Source organism: Mercurialis annua, linkage group LG1-X, assembly GCF_937616625.2.
Source record: "Mercurialis annua linkage group LG1-X, ddMerAnnu1.2, whole genome shotgun sequence".
Taxonomy (NCBI): domain Eukaryota; kingdom Viridiplantae; phylum Streptophyta; class Magnoliopsida; order Malpighiales; family Euphorbiaceae; genus Mercurialis; species Mercurialis annua.
In genome coordinates this window covers 51336982-51357747 of record NC_065570.1, presented here as the reverse complement: position 1 = coordinate 51357747, position 20766 = coordinate 51336982, and the positions used below count along the sequence as shown (strand labels likewise).

The 20766-nt window shown below is 32.7% G+C and overlaps 2 protein-coding genes and 1 pseudogene across 5 annotated transcripts; 2 read left to right on the top strand and 1 right to left on the bottom strand.

The window, feature by feature from the left end:
* Positions 1-304: 304 nt before the first annotated feature.
* On the bottom strand, positions 305-7947 carry LOC126666356 (glyoxylase I 4-like; annotated as a pseudogene).
* Positions 7948-10251: 2304 nt separating this feature from the next.
* LOC130014818 (protein disulfide-isomerase 5-1) lies at positions 10252-16300 on the top strand. 4 transcript variants are annotated; one of them, XM_056103759.1, is made up of 11 exons: positions 10252-10474; positions 10555-10698; positions 10881-10961; positions 11048-11090; positions 11978-12050; positions 12143-12336; positions 12565-12791; positions 12978-13036; positions 13133-13308; positions 14512-14615; positions 16017-16300. In XM_056103759.1, the coding sequence occupies exons 2-10, from the start codon at positions 10675-10677 to the stop codon at positions 14604-14606; spliced, it is 972 nt and encodes a 323-aa protein (XP_055959734.1). In that variant the 5' UTR covers positions 10252-10474; positions 10555-10674; the 3' UTR covers positions 14607-14615; positions 16017-16300. The 4 variants fall into 4 exon arrangements, with proteins under 4 accessions (XP_055959734.1, XP_055959733.1, XP_055959736.1 ...); XM_056103758.1 differs by having other exon boundaries at positions 10253-10474; positions 10573-10698; XM_056103760.1 differs by having other exon boundaries at positions 10265-10474; positions 10573-10698; positions 12143-12204.
* Positions 16301-17898: 1598 nt separating this feature from the next.
* Positions 17899-20617, top strand: LOC126664835 (vestitone reductase-like). The gene is made up of 4 exons (XM_050357409.2): positions 17899-18144; positions 18479-19015; positions 19731-19926; positions 20236-20617. The coding sequence occupies exons 1-4, from the start codon at positions 18021-18023 to the stop codon at positions 20375-20377; spliced, it is 999 nt and encodes a 332-aa protein (XP_050213366.1). The 5' UTR covers positions 17899-18020; the 3' UTR covers positions 20378-20617.
* The last annotated feature ends 149 nt before the right edge of the window (positions 20618-20766 follow it).

Genomic DNA, 20766 nt, shown 5'->3' with positions numbered 1-20766 from the left:
AAAACAATTAAAAATATAAATTGCAATTTTAGAGGCTTATACGATTGAACTTGATCCAGAAGCGACATAAATCATGAGTAAATTTAATGTATATCAACCGTTTTTCCAATGAAATTAGGTTTAAAAATCGCCTAAATCGCACACTTCGAACTTGGGTAGAATTACAAAAGTGTTACTATCCGACTTTTCGATCTATTTTCTCAATAAACACCAATTTCGCATGAAAACCCGCATCATTTAGGAACTTAAAAAATAATAATGCATGATCTCATTCACAACCAACCATATGCTACAAATTACTGCATACTATAAGTAAGTATTTATTTAATTTGAACCGTAGAATCAAATAGTACAATTTCCCTCAAGTTGATCGATCAATCAACTGCTCTGCAATTAAATTTGAGTAATTGAACTAAAAATCATGCACTAGGAAGATAATCTTCCTGCATATGAATATTAAGCGTAGATCCCTGTATTTGCACAGCTTGTTGAATCTTCTGCCGCTAGTTGAATATTGCAATTTATAAGAGAACATGATCGAACCACATTATTCCCCTCAGCTATCGGAATTACAGGAAGAACGTCGCAGTTGCAAATTTCGATCATCGAACCATCGGCGTCGTGAAAAAATAATTGATCAATGTAAATTCCACTCTCCTCTACTCTTCCTTTTACGTACTCTACTTTCATCTCTTTCAATTTGTTCTCTACTTTTTCCATACATTCGCACTGCAAATATTCAAAATAAATTGATTTATAATTTATTCTCGGTAAAAAATAGTTTTGCTATTCAAATGTTTACATTTACATTGAGTAATTAAAATTTTGATTATCTATACTATATATAAAAGCACGGATGGGGGGGGGGACAGGCAAAATTACCGGATAACCCTTTTATATTTATTAGTAAATAAAAATTTTATAGTCATTACCTAATTAACTATCTAATTAATTACTAAAAATCTATTTAATTAGAGTTCTAATTATAATAGAATTGTATACTTAACTCATGATTACTTTCAAATTTGGTTGGAGACCTGCTGATTTATATTACCAGCAGAATCTACCTAATGTTCGGCAGTCAGCTTTTGAGTTCCCATTCTTGCATCCAGACAGTAATGAACAGATTCAATCATCAATAAATACTTATTAATGGATATAGTTTAGTTGAAATACATATCTGATTTGAATAGAAACTAAATTAATTACGATTGAAATTTTTTATATAGGCTAGAAATCCCCTATATTCTAGGGGCAACAATCATATAATTTGCAAACTTCCACATATATGGTAATTTTGACGTATTATCAATTAAAATATATTTTTACATATGTATGAATTTCGAGCTATTCCAAATTACTTCTCCTAAAAATAATTAAACTATTAAAATTAAATTTTTTGACTAATTTAATAATATAATTTATAAATTTTTAGACTCTTGAAAATAAGTCCGATTAGAAATATAATTAAGATTATTATTTGACGAGTCACAGTACGAGCCACGTGTGAAACACGTAAAGCGATGCAACTAAAGTTAAGTTGAATTAGGGTATATACCAATGAATACATAAATAAACGAGTATATGACCATTAAATTGGTTGCTATAATTTAAAAATTCTACATGATAAATTATATTGATTAGAGTTTGATATATTTTATATGAACATAAAAGAAATTCGAAAAAAAAAATATCTTACAAACCAAATTAACATTAACCAAATTGTCTATTTTTTATTTAGTATATCAACATTAAATTTAAAAAAGATATAAAATTGGACATTATATTTACTTTTTTTATTAAAAATAATTAAAATTTATATACAATTATTAAAAACTATGAATTTATAAGAGACAGCTACTAAATATAATGATATTATGCGGTTAAATTAATGAATATTTTGTTTACTAATCGATTACTTAATTACAAAGGTTATGATCAATTATTTTAAATAATTATTTTAAGAATTTCTATTGCTAATTCCAGTAAAATTTACTTAATTGACAATTTTATATTTATATTCTTCAATTAAAATATGGATAACCTGTAATAAGTACACATAAATAATTGATAAATACAATAAAATATCATCTAACTAATTTAATATTAATTATACATAAAATATATTCGCATACTTATTACAAATTTAACTAATAGATTAAATTATAAATAAATTTTATTGACGTCACTTATTTAAATTTTAATTGAAGTATTTTATTATTACAAACAAAAGCTCTAATTGATTTAACATTGATTACAAATAACATAAATTTGTATAATTATAAAAAATTTAACTACTAATACATAAATTGACGAGTTACACCACGAGTCACGTGCGTAGCACGTAATGCGAAACTAGTATATATATATACCTGGAAAGAGATGTGATTGTCCTTGGGATTGATCTGGTTAATTTTGGGCATGTTTTCAGGGTCTTCAGATTGTAAAAGGTGTATTCCGATGCCATAATTAAACAACCTATAATTATAAAAAGAAAAATAAAAATTAGTAAAAATAAACATTGATTGATATATATTTTCCAAGGAAAAAAATCGATAAAGATCTACTTCGATCCTCCAATTTAAAATAAGGAAAATGCTATTTAACGCAACAAATTTAATCCAATTATTGTACCGTCTTACGTGGCATGTTTCTATTTGCTTAATTCCTATCCAAAAGTGTATGCTTCAATTTCCCACTTTAAATTGATCTACTCGTTTGTTGCCATGTAAGGTGGTACAATAAGTTGGGTTAAATAGCATTACTCTTAAAATAAAATGTTAAAAAAGTTCAAATCCGTGGTTTTCAAAGACCATCAATTTGCCAACTTGTTGTCAATGTTGCCCCCTTAACCATCAAAAACCGATATCGGACTAACGTCATATTAGTGTGTAACTGACTAAAACTTGATAAATTGAGGGATTATTTTTCTTCTAAAGCCACAAATTTGAGTTATTTGGATCTTTTATTTCAAGTTGGATGTATTAAAGGATAATTATAAATTGAATAACAATTTTAATTATTTAGTTTGTTAGAGTAGTTTACAGCTTTATGTATCTAATCTAAGTCAAATGATTGTTAGCTTATTCTTATCTGTACTCTAGCATAGTTTTAGCTAGTTAGTTTAGAATAGTTGTTGTAGCTGAACACAACTTCTTCATTTGTATTTCTTCCTTATAAAAGGATGTAACTCACAGACTCAATAGACAATCAAGAATTGATTCTCTTATATGGTATCAGTATAATCGATCCATCAAACACAAATATTCCTTCATTATGTCTCTGGAAAATGCCATAATCCCTAACCTTAATGATCCTTCCAAACCCTTCACCCATATCCAAGTTCACAATGCTATCAAGCTCACCTCCACCAACTATGTTGCCTGGAAAACTCAGCTTCAAGCCACCCTTCTTGGATACGACCTCTGGAAGTATGTTGACGGTTCCTTTCCTTCCCCACCACCACTGATCGCTGATGATAATGGTGTATCAACTGAAAATCCTGCTGCTCTCCCATGGTTTCGTCAAGACCGTTTGGTCTTCGGTGCTATCGTTGGCACACTATCTCATGACATTGTTGCTCTTGTTTCACAAACTAGCACAGTAGAAGAAGCATGGAAAGTGCTTGCTACCACTTACGCTAATCCATCCCGAGGCCATTTTAAACAAATAAAAAGCCATCTTAGCCAGATTACCCATTCAACTCAATCAATCACCTCATACATGCAATCAATCAAACAATGTACTGATCGCCTTGCTTCCATGGGCAAACCAATAGATCACGAAGACATCATTGAAAAGGTACTTTCTGGCTTAGACTATGAACAATATAAATCTGTTGTTGACGCAGTAAACGCTCGTGACACTCTCATTACCTTTGAGGAGCTCCATGAAAAACTTATCAACAAAGAGATTACTGCTTCACTTAAGGTTATTCCTTCTAGCTTCCCTGTCACTGTGAATGTTGCTCAGTACCGTAACAAGGCTCCATTTGCTCCTGGTCATTCCCAACAACAAAATTATCAGCCTACACAACCACAAGCTGCTCAGACACCTCGACAACAACGTCCTTATCTTGGTAAATGTCAATGGTGTAGGGAACAAGGTCATTCCCTCAGTCACTGTCCTGCATTCAAGAGTCAATTCCCTACGGTTCACATCCCTACTGCTGTCAATGCCTGTGCTATGCAAAAGGGGTATCAATCTCGAGTTCAAGCTCCACATGCTAATGTTGCTACTGCCATGAACCCTCCCTCGAATGCTTGGCTCCTTGACAGTGGTGCTTCTCACCATGTTACTAATGATCTCTCAAACCTCTCGCTCCATGCTCCCTACGACAGTACTGAAGAACTAATAATTGGTGATGGCTCTTCACTTCCAATCCAAAACACAGGTTCTTTTTCTCTTTCGACTTCTTCTAGAAAATTCACTTTTTCAAATGTCTTGCATGTTCCATCCATTTCTCGCAATATTTTATCTATATCAAAATTTTGTCAAGAAAATAACACTAGTATTGAGTTCTTACCCTCTTTCTTTCGTGTTAAGGAGCTTTCTCAAGGTCACACTCTCCTTCAAGGACCAACTAAAGATGGTGTTTATGAGTGGAGTCCGCATTCGCCTCACGCATTTGTTTCAGTCAAATTACCTGCACATCATTGGCATCATCGTCTAGGTCATCCTTCGTTGTCTGTTCTTAGGATTTTAAATTCTAGTTTTCATTTATCAATTCCGCAATTTACATTGTCCAAATGTAATGCTTGCAACATAAATAAAAGTCATAAAATGCCATTTTCTGTTTCATCTCTTACCTCTCAAAATCCTCTTGAATTAGTATTTTCGGATGTTTGGACTGCTCCAATTTACTCAATTGATGAATATAAATACTATGTCATATTTGTTGATCATTTCACTAAATATACTTGGTTTTACCCACTTAAAAGAAAATCAGAGGTGTTTGATATCTTTGTTAGATTCAAAGCTTTAGTAGAAAATTTCTTTAAATGTAAAATTAAACAATTTTTTAGTGATAATGGTGGTGAATATCAAAAATTAACCCCCTATCTATCAACAAATGGCATCTCCCACCTTACTTCTCCCCCTCACACACCAGAACACAATGGCTATGCCGAACGTCGACACCGTCACATTGTTGAAACCGGGTTATCATTACTCACTCATGCTAAATTACCTCTCACCTTTTGGTCAAATGCTTTATCCACTGCAACCTATTTGATAAATCGTTTACCCACTCCCACTCTTAACAATCTCTCACCTTATCACAAGTTATTTGGTCTTGCTCCAAATTATCAAAAGCTTAAAAATTTTGGGTGCCTTTGTTATCCTTGGCTACGGCCTTATTCCTCGCACAAACTTGATCCTAAGTCTCTTCCTTGTGTATTCATAGGCTATTCCTCATCTCAAAGTGCGTATCACTGTCTTCATCCATCTACAAATCGCATATACACATCAAGACATGTGAAATTTGTAGAAGATGTTTTTCCTTTTGTTGACTTGTGCAGGATTGTTGAGCCATCCAGATCATCTTCTGTCGACGAATGGACTGTGCTTAATGTTCCTATTTTGCCCACTGTGCAGCCCCATGTTGAGGCCCCTTCTGCTCCCTCACAATCTGTTTCCGTTAATACTACACCTCTCGCTCGTCCCTTACGAACCGTAGTTACCAGGCTACAAAACAACATCCAAAAGCCCAACCCCAAATATGCAAACACCACCACTCTCAACCCCTCTCCATCTGAACCACAAAATATTACTCAAGCTCTTAAAAACCCTCAATGGAGGGCTGCCATGACAGAGGAATACCAGGCTCTCACTCGAAATCAAACATGGGAACTTGTACCTCCTCACCCATCACAAAACATTGTTGGCAACAAATGGGTTTATCGAATTAAATACAAATCTTCTGGTGCTATTGAACGTTACAAAGCTCGACTTGTAGCAAAGGGTTTTCATCAGCGGCCCGGTATTGATTTCACAGAAACGTTCAGCCCCGTTATTAAGCCGACTACTATTCGTTTAATATTGTCACTAGCAGTGACTCGTGGTTGGTCCATCAGACAACTTGATATCAATAATGCGTTCCTTCAAGGCTCTCTTCAAGAGGATGTATATATGTCTCAACCACCTGGTTTCTTGGACAAAGATCATCCCACTCATGTATGTAAGCTACGTAAAGCAATCTACGGCCTTAAACAAGCCCCACGAGCTTGGTACAATGAGCTTCGGTCTTTTCTCCTTTCCTTTGGATTCACAAACTCGATTGCTGACACTTCGTTGTTCTTGTATCATAGGCATGGTCAGACATTTTACTTGCTTGTTTATGTTGATGATATAATTGTTACTGGTCCTTCGCCAAATGCTTTGCAGGAGCTTATTCATTCACTGGCCTCACGGTTTTCCTTGAAAGATTTGGGTCCATTGTCATACTTTCTTGGGGTTGAAGTTGTCCCACATGCTCATGGTTTGTTTCTCAGTCAAAAGAAATATATTGGCGATCTCCTGACTCGTGCTAATATGGCTCTTGCTAAATCAGTTTCAACGCCAATGATAGTTCATCCTCAACTCACTGTCACTGCTGGTAATGTCTTGTCGAATCCCACTGAATATCGAGCCTTGGTTGGAGGCTTGCAATATTTGTCTCTCACTCGTATGGATGTTGCCTTTGCGGTCAATAAATTATCTCAATTTATGCACAAGCCTACTGATCTGCACTGGGCAGCTCTCAAACGACTGCTACGGTACTTGAATGGTACCATCGATCATGGGCTAGTCCTTCATCGAGATTCCCCACCTTGCCTTCATGCTTACACTGATGCGGATTGGGCTGGTGATCAAGATACTTATATATCAACTTCTGGTCATATTGTTTATCTTGGACGTAATCCGCTGTCTTGGGGTTCTAAGAAGCAACAAGGTATTGCTCGATCATCCACTGAAGCTGAATTTCGTGCTATTGCATCCACCACTGCTGAGCTACTTTGGCTACAATCGCTGCTAACTGAACTCCGTGTCATCTTACCATCTTCACCAACCATATACTGTGACAATCTAAGTGCTACCCATTACTCCAAGAACCCGGTTTTTCACTCTAGAATGAAGCACTTAGCTCTAGCCTTTCACTTTGTCCGTGAACAGGTACAACTTGGAAAGCTTAGAGTTCAGCACATTCCCGGAGATGATCAGTTAGCTGATGCTATGACTAAGCCACTTGCTTTGGCAAGATTGTCTACGTTACTGTCCAAGATTGGTCTAGTCTCAAGACCGTCCATCTTGCGGGGAGATATTAAAGGATAATTATAAATTGAATAACAATTTTAATTATTTAGTTTGTTAGAGTAGTTTACAGCTTTATGTATCTAATCTAAGTCAAATGATTGTTAGCTTATTCTTATCTGTACTCTAGCATAGTTTTAGCTAGTTAGTTTAGAATAGTTGTTGTAGCTGAACACAACTTCTTCATTTGTATTTCTTCCTTATAAAAGGATGTAACTCACAGACTCAATAGACAATCAAGAATTGATTCTCTTATAGGATGGAACCATCATTGTGAAAAAATCAATAAAATAAAAAACGATGCAACAGCAAATTTTATAAAAATAAGTTATAAATATAAAATTTTAGAGTTTGGGAAGCGTTTTTTGAAAGAAAAATTACCAGGCGCCATCAAAGTCAAAAGAGTCGGGTCTTCTGATAGGAAAAAAGCCAAGAACATTTTGATAAAAGTCGATGGATTTTTGAAGTGATCTACAAACAATAGAGATATGATTCAATGACTTTAGCTGAAGAGGATTATAATTCTTTGCATTCTGGCCCTTCATCTTATCAAAAATCAACTCAATCCCCAGATAATTAAACAGTGTAATATAGTTTAAAAGAAACAAAATGATATGAATGTGTTGGTTGAATAGAAATAGATTTTTATAGCCTATAAGCTGCAGTTATTTATAGAAGAGGGAGGGTTTTAAAAAAATATCTAATTTGTTGAATTTATTTGCTATGTAAGGTTTTTTGGATAGTGATAAAATAGTTAGTACACGTAGATTCCACGTTTGTGGCGGGCTGGGTCTGAGGTTGGCGTATGTAATCAGTTTCGGTTGTTCTGTAAGAAATTCTATCCTATTCGGATGATGGCTGATTGGGATCCCTTTTGGACCAATAGTGGAAGAGTGACTGTATATTTGATTTTTGTCATGAGTTCATTAGCTGGTTTTGGTCATGAATTTCAATTTAGGTCTCATTTGGTTCATAAATGTCTAATTTTTTAAAAGTATATTTCTCGGAAAGTTAATTGCTGAGAAAGTTAATGTTGAGAAAATGAATATTTTCATTACTTGGTTTATTTACTAACTTTTCGGAAAATTGTATTTTATTTTTAATTAATTAAAATTTAAAAATAATATTATCTTCAATAATTAACTAGACTAATTAAATATAGGAATATAATTATATATTATATCAAGGGAAATTCTTACCTAGTCCCGGTCCATAGATAATCATACTTCTGTTATAAAATTGCATAATTAAAATAAAACTATAGAAATTCGTTAATTTTCACATGTATATATAATTTCTATTGTTATAATTTTTTTTTTGGTACCATATTAAAAGAATGAACCAAATTGCAATAAATTAAGAAGATGTCCTAAGAACACATGTTGAAATGTAAACATAACAAAAAATCATATAGAAGCTCAAAACTTTTAGCTAGACATTCATATTTATCTGAATTAATTACTATCAATTCAGCTATTATTTCAGCAATACAACTAAAAAAAGATGATATTAAATGATGTTTTTCTTAAGAACACAAAAGTAAGACGCGTAAGTTCGAGAAGAACGTAAAAATTATGTAGGAAAAAAATAAACTACAAAACATATAAATTAAGTAAGAAAATCGAGCATTTATAAGTATGATGGAACTGAAGAAAAAAAGTTGAAAACCAGTAAACTCCACACAAAAGAATATGCGAAACTTATAAGCATACTTCTGTTTTTTTTATTTAATTAAATTTAACCAAAAATATATCAATAGTACCACTGAATAAGAGAATAATAATAATACTACATTTCAGTGTTTTAAAAACCGGACCGGACCGGCCGGTTCGACCGGGATCCGGAGGTCAGACCAATTTCTTATGCCTTAAGAACTAGATTTTCGATTCAACCGTTTAGAACCAAAAAAATTCATACAATCTGAGTATTATCGAACTGGATAAACCGGAGAATCCGTCCAATTTACCATCAACAAATCATTCCATGTCTCAAATCTGTAATTTTATCACTGTTAAAATAAAAAAATTAGATAAGAGAAGAATTAAAAACATAGATATGAGGAAAACTTTTGAAAGAGGTGGAGATTTTGAGGATACTAGTTTGATAATTGGTTTCTTAAGAGATGATGGTTCATACTACGTTATCAATAATGATGGTTCTGCAACTTGGATTTGTGGCCGGATTTTAAAACTGAAGATGAAATAGATACAATAGGACTACTGAAATTTTATTTTGTGTGGTATTAATTGTTTACGAATTCCATAGAAAATAATAGAGAAAAAAGTGATGGAAAAAAGAAAGGCAAAATGAGGAATGGTAGTTTAAGAAGCAAAAGAAAATGGAAGACGGTTGGTTTTTACATGGAAAAAGTAATTAGTCTTGAGAAACAAAGAAAAATAATTTAAATTTTGAGGAGATCTACAAACCACGTATATTATTGCGCAATCGGCTCGTTCTATGTCAGATCATCGGGAATAGTTAACTGTCTCGAATTCCTTAAGAATGTACTCACTTCAGATTTGAATTAATATAATTTCTTTTGTGATAAAAAAACCCCTATTCTAATTAGCATAATCCACAATTTTCACCTAACCAAATCTTGTAAATTTTTATGGTTGCTAAAATAAAGTTGTGATGGGGACCCTAACCTCAACAATTATTTTTCTAATTAGGTTTCATTAACATAAACTCACATATATTGGCATTCATCCTGATTCACAACTCACCATGCGAATCTAACGGCTGTAAGCCATTCAAACACAATTACCAAATCTTTTCCTCATCAAAGCGGTCCACCATCGAAACCAAGGATTCCGATCCCCATCTTATTCCCCACGTGGAAAAATTACAACCGTTAAACTATGAAAGAAATAAATAAAACAACGCGAATCACGACGCGGACGCATAAAACGTAAACGCACAGAATCAGAACCCGGACGTGTTCCCGATTCATAACCGGATTTCATAATGGCCGATAGGTCCGGGACTTTTTGCAATTGGAGGATAGCTTGTTCATGTTTGCCTTTTCTCTTCGGTCAAAAATAGCCAAAAAAAATAAAAAAGGAAACGCTTTGGCGACGAAACCACCACACCAAACCAAAAAAGTGAGCGTTTCAAAGAGAAGACTCTGCAAACCCTAATTAACCAATCCACTCTCTTCTCTTCAATTCATTTTTTTGTCGTAGTAAGTGTTTTGATTTTTTTTATCGTTGCGATTAGTTTGATTATCGATTTTTTATTTTGTGAATTTTTGTTTCTGAATAGATCGATTGTTGTTTGCAGACAGTGCATGGACTGGTTTGTTTGGTTAATTGAGCAACCGCTGGTTTAAAAAAGTATTGAATTTTTAGGTACTGAGCTTTGGTTTTGGGAGAGTTAAAAATAATGGATTTAGCGACGAGTTGCAAGGTATTATTCTTATTATTAATTTCACTTATCTGTTAAGTTGCTTTGTTTCTGCTGTAGCTCAAGGAACTGCTTAATTAGCTTTGATCGTATTTTCATTTGGTGCTTATTGTTTTTACTAATTTTTTGCATTTTTTTTGTGAATTGCTACTGAGATTGTGGAATTAATTCTATGTTTGCTGCAGGACAAATTGGCGTATTTTCGTATAAAAGAGCTTAAAGATGTCCTTACACAGTTGGGTCTTTCTAAGCAAGGGAAAAAGCAGGTACGGATGATTATTGTATTTCTGAGAATATTATGCGTAGATAATGCTATTGGATTGTTATTTAATTTGTCGTAATTTAAATGTAGGATCTTGTTGACCGAATATTAGGTGTTCTTGCTGATGAACAAGGTAATTCCTTTTTGAATATTTTATTGTTATGGAATAGACTATTTATCTGTTGAAATTACAGCTATTTATTTGCTATCACTGTATAAATTGAAACTGAATCCTTGAGTCTTTCATTCAAGGCCTTTTCCTATCCTATCTTGTTCTTTTTTTTTGAAAGGAGTTTATGTTTATTGGCAAATGCTTGTTCTTTATTTCTGTGATACTAAGTAGGTTACTTGTTACGTGTATCAAGCTTTGAGGCTTGTGAAATTAATGCTTTTGTCGATATGCATTTGCCCATGTACTATTTGAGTTATCAATTAAGAAAATCCATGGTGGGGCTTTTCTTGCATCATGGAGCTTGACTATGTTCGCTTCCTGATAAGGATAATACTGCTGGCTGGGGGAACAACTTGGCCTGTTTTGTGATGATACTTCTATAGCTTCTCAGTGTTGCAATATTTAGATCTTCACGAACTCCTCATACTGTTTTGCAACTTTTAGGGATTTATGGAAGCCATGAAAATTTCAGAATTTTATAATTACGCTGTGTCCCTTTTTTAGTTGATTCTGAACATGTTGAGGTGAGAATAAAAGGCTTATGCATTTTTTACTGCTACTCTAACCATAAAGTTGTACTCTTGCCACGCTACATTCCTTTAAACCTTAGCATTGAATTTTCCCTGCTAAGCTTTTCGAGGAAGCTTGGGACCTCTAATCCCCATTTTGAAGTCTCTATGATGTTTGTTTTAGTGGTTCAAGTCAGTTTATTTCTTTAATTTTCTAGTGTTTTTTTTTTCCCCTACAGTTATCAGGTGTGATTGTATGTTTTTTATTTCCTATTTCTGGTTTTTTTTGCTCCTTGTATATTTGTTATCAAGAATCATAAAGACATATTCCATATGCAGTTCCAAAGACATCAACGAAGAAGACTTCTATTGGAAAGGAAGAGGTGGCAAAATTAGTTGATGACATTTACAGGTTTAACATCAAATTCGCAATCTCTGATTCCATTTTTGGAGCATTGCTGTATGTCTTACTTTTTCCTCTGTGTTGAATGTGCTCGTATTCAGAAAAATGCAGGTTTCTGGGGCCACTGATCTAGCATCTAAGGGTCAGGGCGTGTTGGAGAGCAGTAAGACAATTAAATACACATATTACCGACAGGGCTTCGCCCATTATCAATATCTGGGTTTTACACTATTAGAAAACAGCATTTTTACGACGGATTTTAGCGATGGATACAATTTCCGTCGCTATTTTTTTGGTTAGCGACGGATCTAAAATCTATTAATTATTTTTTTCATTTAATTGTTTGTAGTCCATCATCATAATATTAAATACACATTTACTCATAAATGAAAAAAATAATTAATTTTTTTCCTTAAAAACAAAATCATTGTGAAAAAGAATACAAAAAATAAATTTAGGTTGCACGCGTAAGCACGTGCAAATAGACCGGCTCAAATCGTTTATATGAACCGAATTGATCCAGGTCTGGAAACCGGTTTTCGATGTTGTATCTCGAATAATTTGTTGAAGAAGATCAAAATTCATTTGAAGAGAAGGAAAATTCGCAGAGCTACGATGGAGAAGAAGATAAATCATCCAATTTCACTGTTTGCGACTCTGTGTGTGGTGCTATTTATTCTTTCAAGCTCAATTATAACAGTTACAGAAGCTGAAGTCATAACCCTAACTCCCGACACCTTTTCTGATAAGGTATTTCATTAAATCATTTGTAAAATTAAACAAACGAATGCAATTGGATTGTAAAATTTTAGCTATTTTGTTGCCAAAACTAAAATCAAAATTTCCAAATATGCGTAATAATGCCTTTTTTTGCTTTGATTGATGAAAAAGCTGGGGATTGTATGCAAGTTTCTTATGTATTTGTTTATTGTTCAGGTGAAGGAAAAAGACACTGCGTGGTTCGTGAAGTTTTGTGTTCCTTGGTGTAAGCATTGGTAAGTAATCTCGTTTTCTATGAGTATATTATGTTTAAAATATAGTTGGTTAATAATGGTTGTTTGACTCGTGAATCATGAACGATTGGCTTGCAGTAAGAATTTGGGCACACTTTGGGAGGACTTTGGGAAAGTGATGGAAGGAGAAGATGAAATTGAGGTTGGGGAAGTTGATTGCGGGTTAAATAAAGCTTTATGTTCGAAAGTTGATATTCACTCGTATCCTACATTCAAGCTCTTCTATGATGGAGAAGCGGTTGTGAAATATAATGGTAATATATATATTTCACTTATTTATTCCAATTAAAGTTTAAGTTCTTAGTGATTATGATTAACGCATGTTTCTCATTTTATTGTACTATTTCTTTCGAGTCCTGAGTTTTTGCTTTAGGTTTTTATATTTCTTATAATATTTCATGATATGTCAACAATCTTGTACATGTCCCTTTTTGGGAGCCATTTTATGCATTTTTTTTTTTGCCATTGGGTGTAGAATTTGAAGCACGTCTTGCACTTAAATTTCGGTGCCTAGTTTGGACGAATGATTAGTATGGAGATGTTCTATGCATTATTTCAAGCAAAATTTTATACTGCAGGGCAAGTAAATTTTAGAGAGGAGCTATAACTACAAAAGTAATATTCATTTCTATAACATTAAATAGGTTTAGTAAAAGGAGTTTGCAGTTTAATGTCATATTCATTTCTATAACATTAAATAGGTTTAGTAAAAGGAGTTTGCAGTTTAATGTCAGTTCATTAAAACGTAAAGACACTGGGAACCCTTAAATTTTGTAGGCAATTTTAGAAGCTTGTATGCTTGAATTAGAAATGATCAGATTATCGGCATTAATGTTGACTTGCAGCATTTCAGTAAAAAAGTAATCGTAGGTTGTGGCGTTGTTGTGCATCAGAGATAGAAGGGTTTGAAAACTTCTCTGACTCTAAGCTCATCAGCATATGTGCATGGCTTGGTTTTGCACAAGTAGGTCTAGTGCAGATAAGACAGAAGTTTGAGTGCATGAGTCATAAGTAACTCGACATATGATGAAGCTAGTGGAAATATAGATGGCTCTGGATTGGACAATATCAGGGTAGTGACTAGTGACTTCAAATGTCTGCTTCTTACCATGTGCTATATATTTATTTATGTAAAAATCTTCATATTCAGAGCTTTAGTACATGGTTGGTGAGGTTTAAGTTCATATTGATTGGAATTATCTATGATAGAAATTGCATTCCATTCTTTATTTGTTTTCTACTTAAGTTATTATGATACTCAACAAATAAATTTAGTTCAAAATAACTTGGTTTTATTTGCATTTCTTTTTTAGGACTAGATTCTGAATTTGTCAGTTAGGACTAATCTCTTGCAATTGGTGTCACTTCTATGAATGATGAAATGGTTTTGTTCGTCATTGATTTATAACAAGTTTATAATCAAAACATTTACTTCTGTGTGCTACTAAAATGAATAGGGACTAGAGATGTTGAATCTCTTAAATCATTTGCATTGGAGGAAGCAGAAAAGGCAGCAGCAAAAGCACAGCTTGACAATGATCAAGAATTATAATTTCATAAGGTAAGACCCCTCGATTATATGTGTGCATGTAGATGTGCAAAAATCAAACCGAACTGACAATTTCAGTTCGATTTGAAATTATACAAAATTTGTGTTTCAGGTGGTTTTAGGAGTAAAAAACTCGGTTCACTTTTGATATAAACTGAACTGAAAACCCAAATTGTTCAGTTTGAAATATTTAAAATTCTTATAAAATTGGTTTGGTGCAGATTTGGGAAAAAGTCAAAAAAAATTATACAGTCTCTGAACCATATCCACACCCTATGTATGTAAAGTTTTGTAAACCCTAAATATAGAAGGAAGACTAGCTTGATTTTTTTCCGTTACTAGGGTGTGCAAAAACTAAACCAAACCATAAAATTGAACCAAAATTTGATTTGGTTCGGTTTGATATTATTAAACAAATTCAATTTTTTCGGTTTGGTATGGTTCATTAAAAAAATTTAGTTAAGTTCTAATGTTAACTGGACCAAGATAACCGAACCAAACCAAATCGACTGGTTTGGTTTTGAAAAAAATAATTCCTTAAAATTTCGGTTTAGTTAGATTTTAAAGGCTTAATTCCTTAAAAAACCCCCACCTTGTATTTTATTTTCGTTTATACCCTGACCTTGTAAAAACACCATTTGTACCCAATTTTGAATTTTTATGTTTCATCTCTACCCAAAAGTATTAAATTGTACTCTTTTCATTTGAAAAAAAGTTTGAAACAATCCTTCATTTTTAACTTATATACTAATTAGATATTAATGTTATTAATAGTACAAAAATACCATTTTCTTCAAAAAATTAAAAATAATAATAATTTTTTTAAAATTTTTAAAAAAATATTTCCAATTTTTTTAAATTTTTTTACTTTTTTTTTTAAAATTCCGAAAAAAAATTAAAAATAATAATAAATTTTTTAAATTTTTTTTATTTTATAAAATTAAAAAAATTAGTTAATTATTTGGATGTATTTGATTATTTTTTAAGTTTAAGGATTTATTTGTATTTTTTAAAATAGAAAAAAGTATGTTTTAAATTCTTTTCCAAATGAAAAGAGTACAATTTAATGCTTTTGGGTAGGGATGAAACATAAAAACCCAAAATTGGGTACAAATGATGTTTTTACAAGGTCAGGGTATAAACGAAGAAAAAATGCAAGGTGGGGTTTTTTTAAGGAATTAAGCCGATTTTAAATAATTAAAAAATTTGGTTCGATTTGGTTTGGACAGAATGCACACCCCTACCAATCAGGCAAAGGAATTTGGTTTCTCTTACTTTCCCATAATCTTCTACAATTGATAATCCTGCACTATTGTGCAAAGGCAATGATTTTTGTAATCCCTAAGAATATATTCGATAATAACTTTGATAATTCGTTTTCTCGCATTCATCGTCGTCTTTCACTTGTTGCAGCTGATAGATTTCGTCATGGAAGGAAAAGTGCCGGTGAAAGCCTCGCAATGGAATCGACATGGTTTATACATACATCCTTGTGCTGTTAACCTTACTGGTAATTTTGCAGTGACAGACTTCTGCTTCTGTGAGTCTCGCCATCATCACCAATCCAAACTAGTTTTGCACCTTAGAAAAATTGTTTTGTTACAAACTTGTATCATTCTACATAGAATTTAATTGGAAAGCATGAGAATTTTATAATTTTTACATTCAGTTATTGAAAAGTTATATTTATTTTTCAACATTCTGAGTTATAAGTTTACAAAATAATTGAATGTGAAACTCAATTGCTGTTTTCCTAACTTATTGCGAAAGAATAATGATGTTAAATAGTTGTGCTGCACATAAAGATATTTGGGTTAATTCCTAAAAAAATCATGAACTTTACACGAAGTTTCATTTTAATCATAATCTTTAAAAGTTGCCATTTAAAGCCACGAACTTTTATATTGTTTCAAATCTATCATTTCAGTGTATTTTTATTAATTAAATTCTTCACTAAACCATTAATAAAAAACTCAAGTTATTAATCAACATCAAATTTTATTATCTTTCAGTTAGAATATTTAGGATTAGGAATTTTTAGTCAGATAAAATACACCGAATTTTACTTTGGTGATAGATTTGAAATAAAATGAAAGTTCGTGCCTTTAAATGACAACTTTTAAAAGTCATGATTAAAATGAAATTCCGTGTAAAGTTCGTGATTTTTTTAGGAATTAACCCAAGATATTTTGATTGGAGTTCATTACTAAAGAAATGTTCGACTTTTAACTAGATTTACTATTTAATTATATTTTTTGAATTTCTATAATATGATTTTTAATTATTTTTTTACAATTTAATGCAATCATATCATTTAAAATTGATGTGGCTTTTTATATTTACGTGATCTTTAATTAGCCACATCAGTTTCAGATGACTTAAAAGTCAAGAATGATATTACAAAAATTAAAAAAATAGTGAATTTTGTTAAAAGTTAAATATTATTTTCGTAATCAATAATTTTTTTTTTAATTGTCACCTTAGTCAGTAGTCAATTCATCAGTGGCAGTGGCAATTCATCAAAAAAGAAAAGAAAAGAAAGATTAGTAAGTGCAGATTTCAACAGATGATTGGATATATAATTGCTTAAAAATCAACCAAATCACATCCATAAAAGAAGAAAAACTAAAAATGGTGAATGATATTTGATTCAAAAGTTTTCATCTTTTTTCTTTTTGGGATAGAAAAAACTAGAAAGAGCTTTATTTCAATTTACTATGTTCTCCTCCACATTACAAAAAAAAAAATCTTACTCTCGTTAGAATTGTCCCGGAGGCCAGAGGTACTCTTGAACATAGCTAGGTTCACTCTTTTTTGTTGATTCAATCAAAAAAATTAATTAAAAATTTACTTTTATTATTATTTACTTATATTATTATTTAAATTATAATGTATTTTATTTATTTTTTCAAATTTTTACTTTTTTATTATTATTTTACGCACATGATGCATCTTATTTGAATAATTTTAGACTATTCACAAATTAAGTTAGCAATTTTGACATTTTATGTAATTATATCACATATATTAAAGTTGATAAATTTATTCGCCAACTAAAATCTTTTAATTGGTATATCGGGGCAAAAGTGATCCGGTTTTGCTAATTTGAACGTTTTTGATATTTTGCGCCAAGTTCGGGGGATAAAGTGATCCTTTGTTCGTTAAAATATTGATGGGAATACGACATAGAAGTCGAATTTACTTCTCATTGACCCATCAACCCCCCACTTAACACATCTAAAGTATTTTTAACATAATTTATGATCTAAAAGGTTAGAGTTATTGGAGTTCAATTTATTATAACCATAAATATTGGGATATTTATTATCCATAAAAAAGATAAAGCAAAGTCACGTATATTATTAATCTCGTCCGATGACATAAACTCAACAAAAACACAGAGCAACAAAGCAGAGGATGGAAGAAGAAGACAAAGGCATAGTATGTGTTACAGGTGGCACTGGTTATGTAGCTTCATGGCTAATCATGAGGCTTCTTCATCATGGTTACTCTGTTCACACCACTGTTAGACCTGATCCTGGTAACACTTGCTCCCTTTTGATCTCAAGACACATTTAGGATCCAATCTACTCACGAGCTACTCGGAATTCATCACATATTGAATTATCAATGTAATTGAGTTTGAATTCGAGCAGCTCGAGTTCATTATCGAGTTGAGTTTGAGTAACAGAATTAATCTGCTCAATAAATTCATTAGCAGTCTTTTGGCTTGATTGGACTCAAACTCAAATCGGATTTTATGCTTTGAATTTTAGATTCAAATCAAGCTCGAATTAGCTGTATTCCGACTCAACTAGATTACATCCATATATATACCAAGTATTGATCTTGTCATTTTGATTTTATGCAAACAGAGAAGAAGAGAGATCTCACATTCCTGACAAGTCTACCAGGAGCATCAGAGAAACTCAAAATCTTCCATGCAGATCTTAATGATCCAAACAGTTTTGATGCGGCTATTAAAGGAAGTACTGGTGTCTTTCATGTGGCTACGCCCACACCTAGCCATTTCGATACCGATGAACCTGAAGAAGCTGTTATAAACAAAACAATAGATGGAACAATCGGAATCTTAAAGGTATGCTTGAAATACTCGAACACGGTGAAGCGAGTCGTGTACACTTCGAGTACCGCAGCAGTTGATTTTAATGATAAGAAGAATATGGAGATTATGGATGAAAGTTTTTGGAGTGATGTTGGTTATATTAAAGCTTTAAATTCATTTGCCAGTTCTTATTGGATTTCCAAGACATTGGCTGAGAAAAAAGCTATTGAATTTGCAGAAGAAAATGGATTGGATCTTGTCACTGTAATCCCTTCTTTTGTTGTTGGTCCTTTTATTTGCCCAAATCTTCCTGATTCAATTGAGGCAGCATTGGCTATGGTTTTCGGTAAGTATGTTTGTCAACTCTTTATAAAAATTTCTAGTCGGAACTCCGATCATAAGGATCAATTTCTAGTCGTATAGCTTTATACCGCTTATGTAAAGTTTCTGCACAATTTTTTTTGGATCGAGTCTCCCGTCCCTCAAAATCAATAAGGGATTCTACATAAATATTCATTTGTCGTCCATCGACTATGCCTTCAGTTTGATTTTTGATCCCGGTTCACCCTTTGTTGACAAATTTTTCGGAGGAACCCTTAAGTTTCTGGGGCTAATATTTGTTGTTTCTGCTTCCTAAACCCTACTCGTGTGGATGCTTCCCTATGCTAGGATTCAAACTTTCCGCGTAATTATCTTATAAACCTTCCGCATAACTGATTTCTTCAAGACCAACAAGAAATAATATCATGAATTTCACATGTTGTCCACTGGCTACGCCTTTCGACCTAATGTTAGGCTCTCACTCACCCTCCGTGGACAAACCTTGTGCAGGAACCCTTAGATTTTTGAGACATTGGATTCTCACTATGTCCACATTGGTTAAGACGACATTTTTGCTTCCACTTTGTCCTGTTCATGGGCTTCCCTCTATTGAATTCAGATTTAAAACCTCATAGTTTTAAAGACAACTCAAGGATCTCTCAGCCAAAATTCATAAAAGAACTCTTTATATTATTTCTTAAGAATATGTACTACTTTTTTTCTAATTGGTGCATTTTTAGGTAAGTCGGAGCTATACAATTTGCTGCTAAATACATCAATGGTGCACGTTGATGATCTTGCAAGTGCACATATTTTTCTTCTTCAAAATGGGAGTGCAAAAGGGAGGCATATTTGTTCTTCGGACCGTATAACCATTGAAGAGATGTCTGCTTTTCTATCTACCAAGTATCCAGAATTTCCAGTACCAACAGTAGAGTAAGTAATCTTTTTTTTTTTGGTTCCCATTCTCTATTTCTTCTAATAAAGTACGAGAAATTCTTACATAGATTATGTTCACGCTCAAGATGTCATATGTGGCTAGATAGATTATGTTCACGTCCAACAAGTCATATGTGGATAGAGACAGTAGCATAATAGCACATTATTAAAATGACGAGAATAATATAATTTACATAATTAAAGTTTTTTCACATTCAATGATGTGTTATAATGCTATTAGTTTTATAATGCTATCTAATTTTTTTCAGAAAGTACATTCAAAACGTTAATTTGTTTTCTTTGCAGATCATTAAAGGGTATTGAAGGATTCAAAGGCCCTGCATTGTCATCGAAGAAACTAATAGATTCTGGTTTCAAATTCAAGTATGGAGTTGACGAAATGTTTGATGGGGCAATTCAATCATGCAGAGAGAATGGCTACATCTAGTTTTTGTAATTGGCTTGCCTGATAAAGCTAATTAGCATTTGCAGAATCGGATACTAGAACTTGCAGCATTTGCTTACTCATCTGTATGATGAACAGTTAGTAACTGATAAAGTATGTCGTATGTAATTTTTTTTACTACTATATTTTGGAGTTTTATCTCCGTTTTTCCAAAACAGTTATGGAACACCGAAACTTTATTTATAACCTATTTTTGTAAAATACATAGTTTTTCTGTTTTGACGTTTATGTTCTAACGTTTCTGTTCCGTGCTACATAGCTGACTTGACCATTCAGGAGTCAACACCATGAACATTAACAAAAACATTGGTCACCCAAAAACAGAACTAAAGGTTCCACTGCAGTTTATTAGCAGCAGCTAGATCGAACTG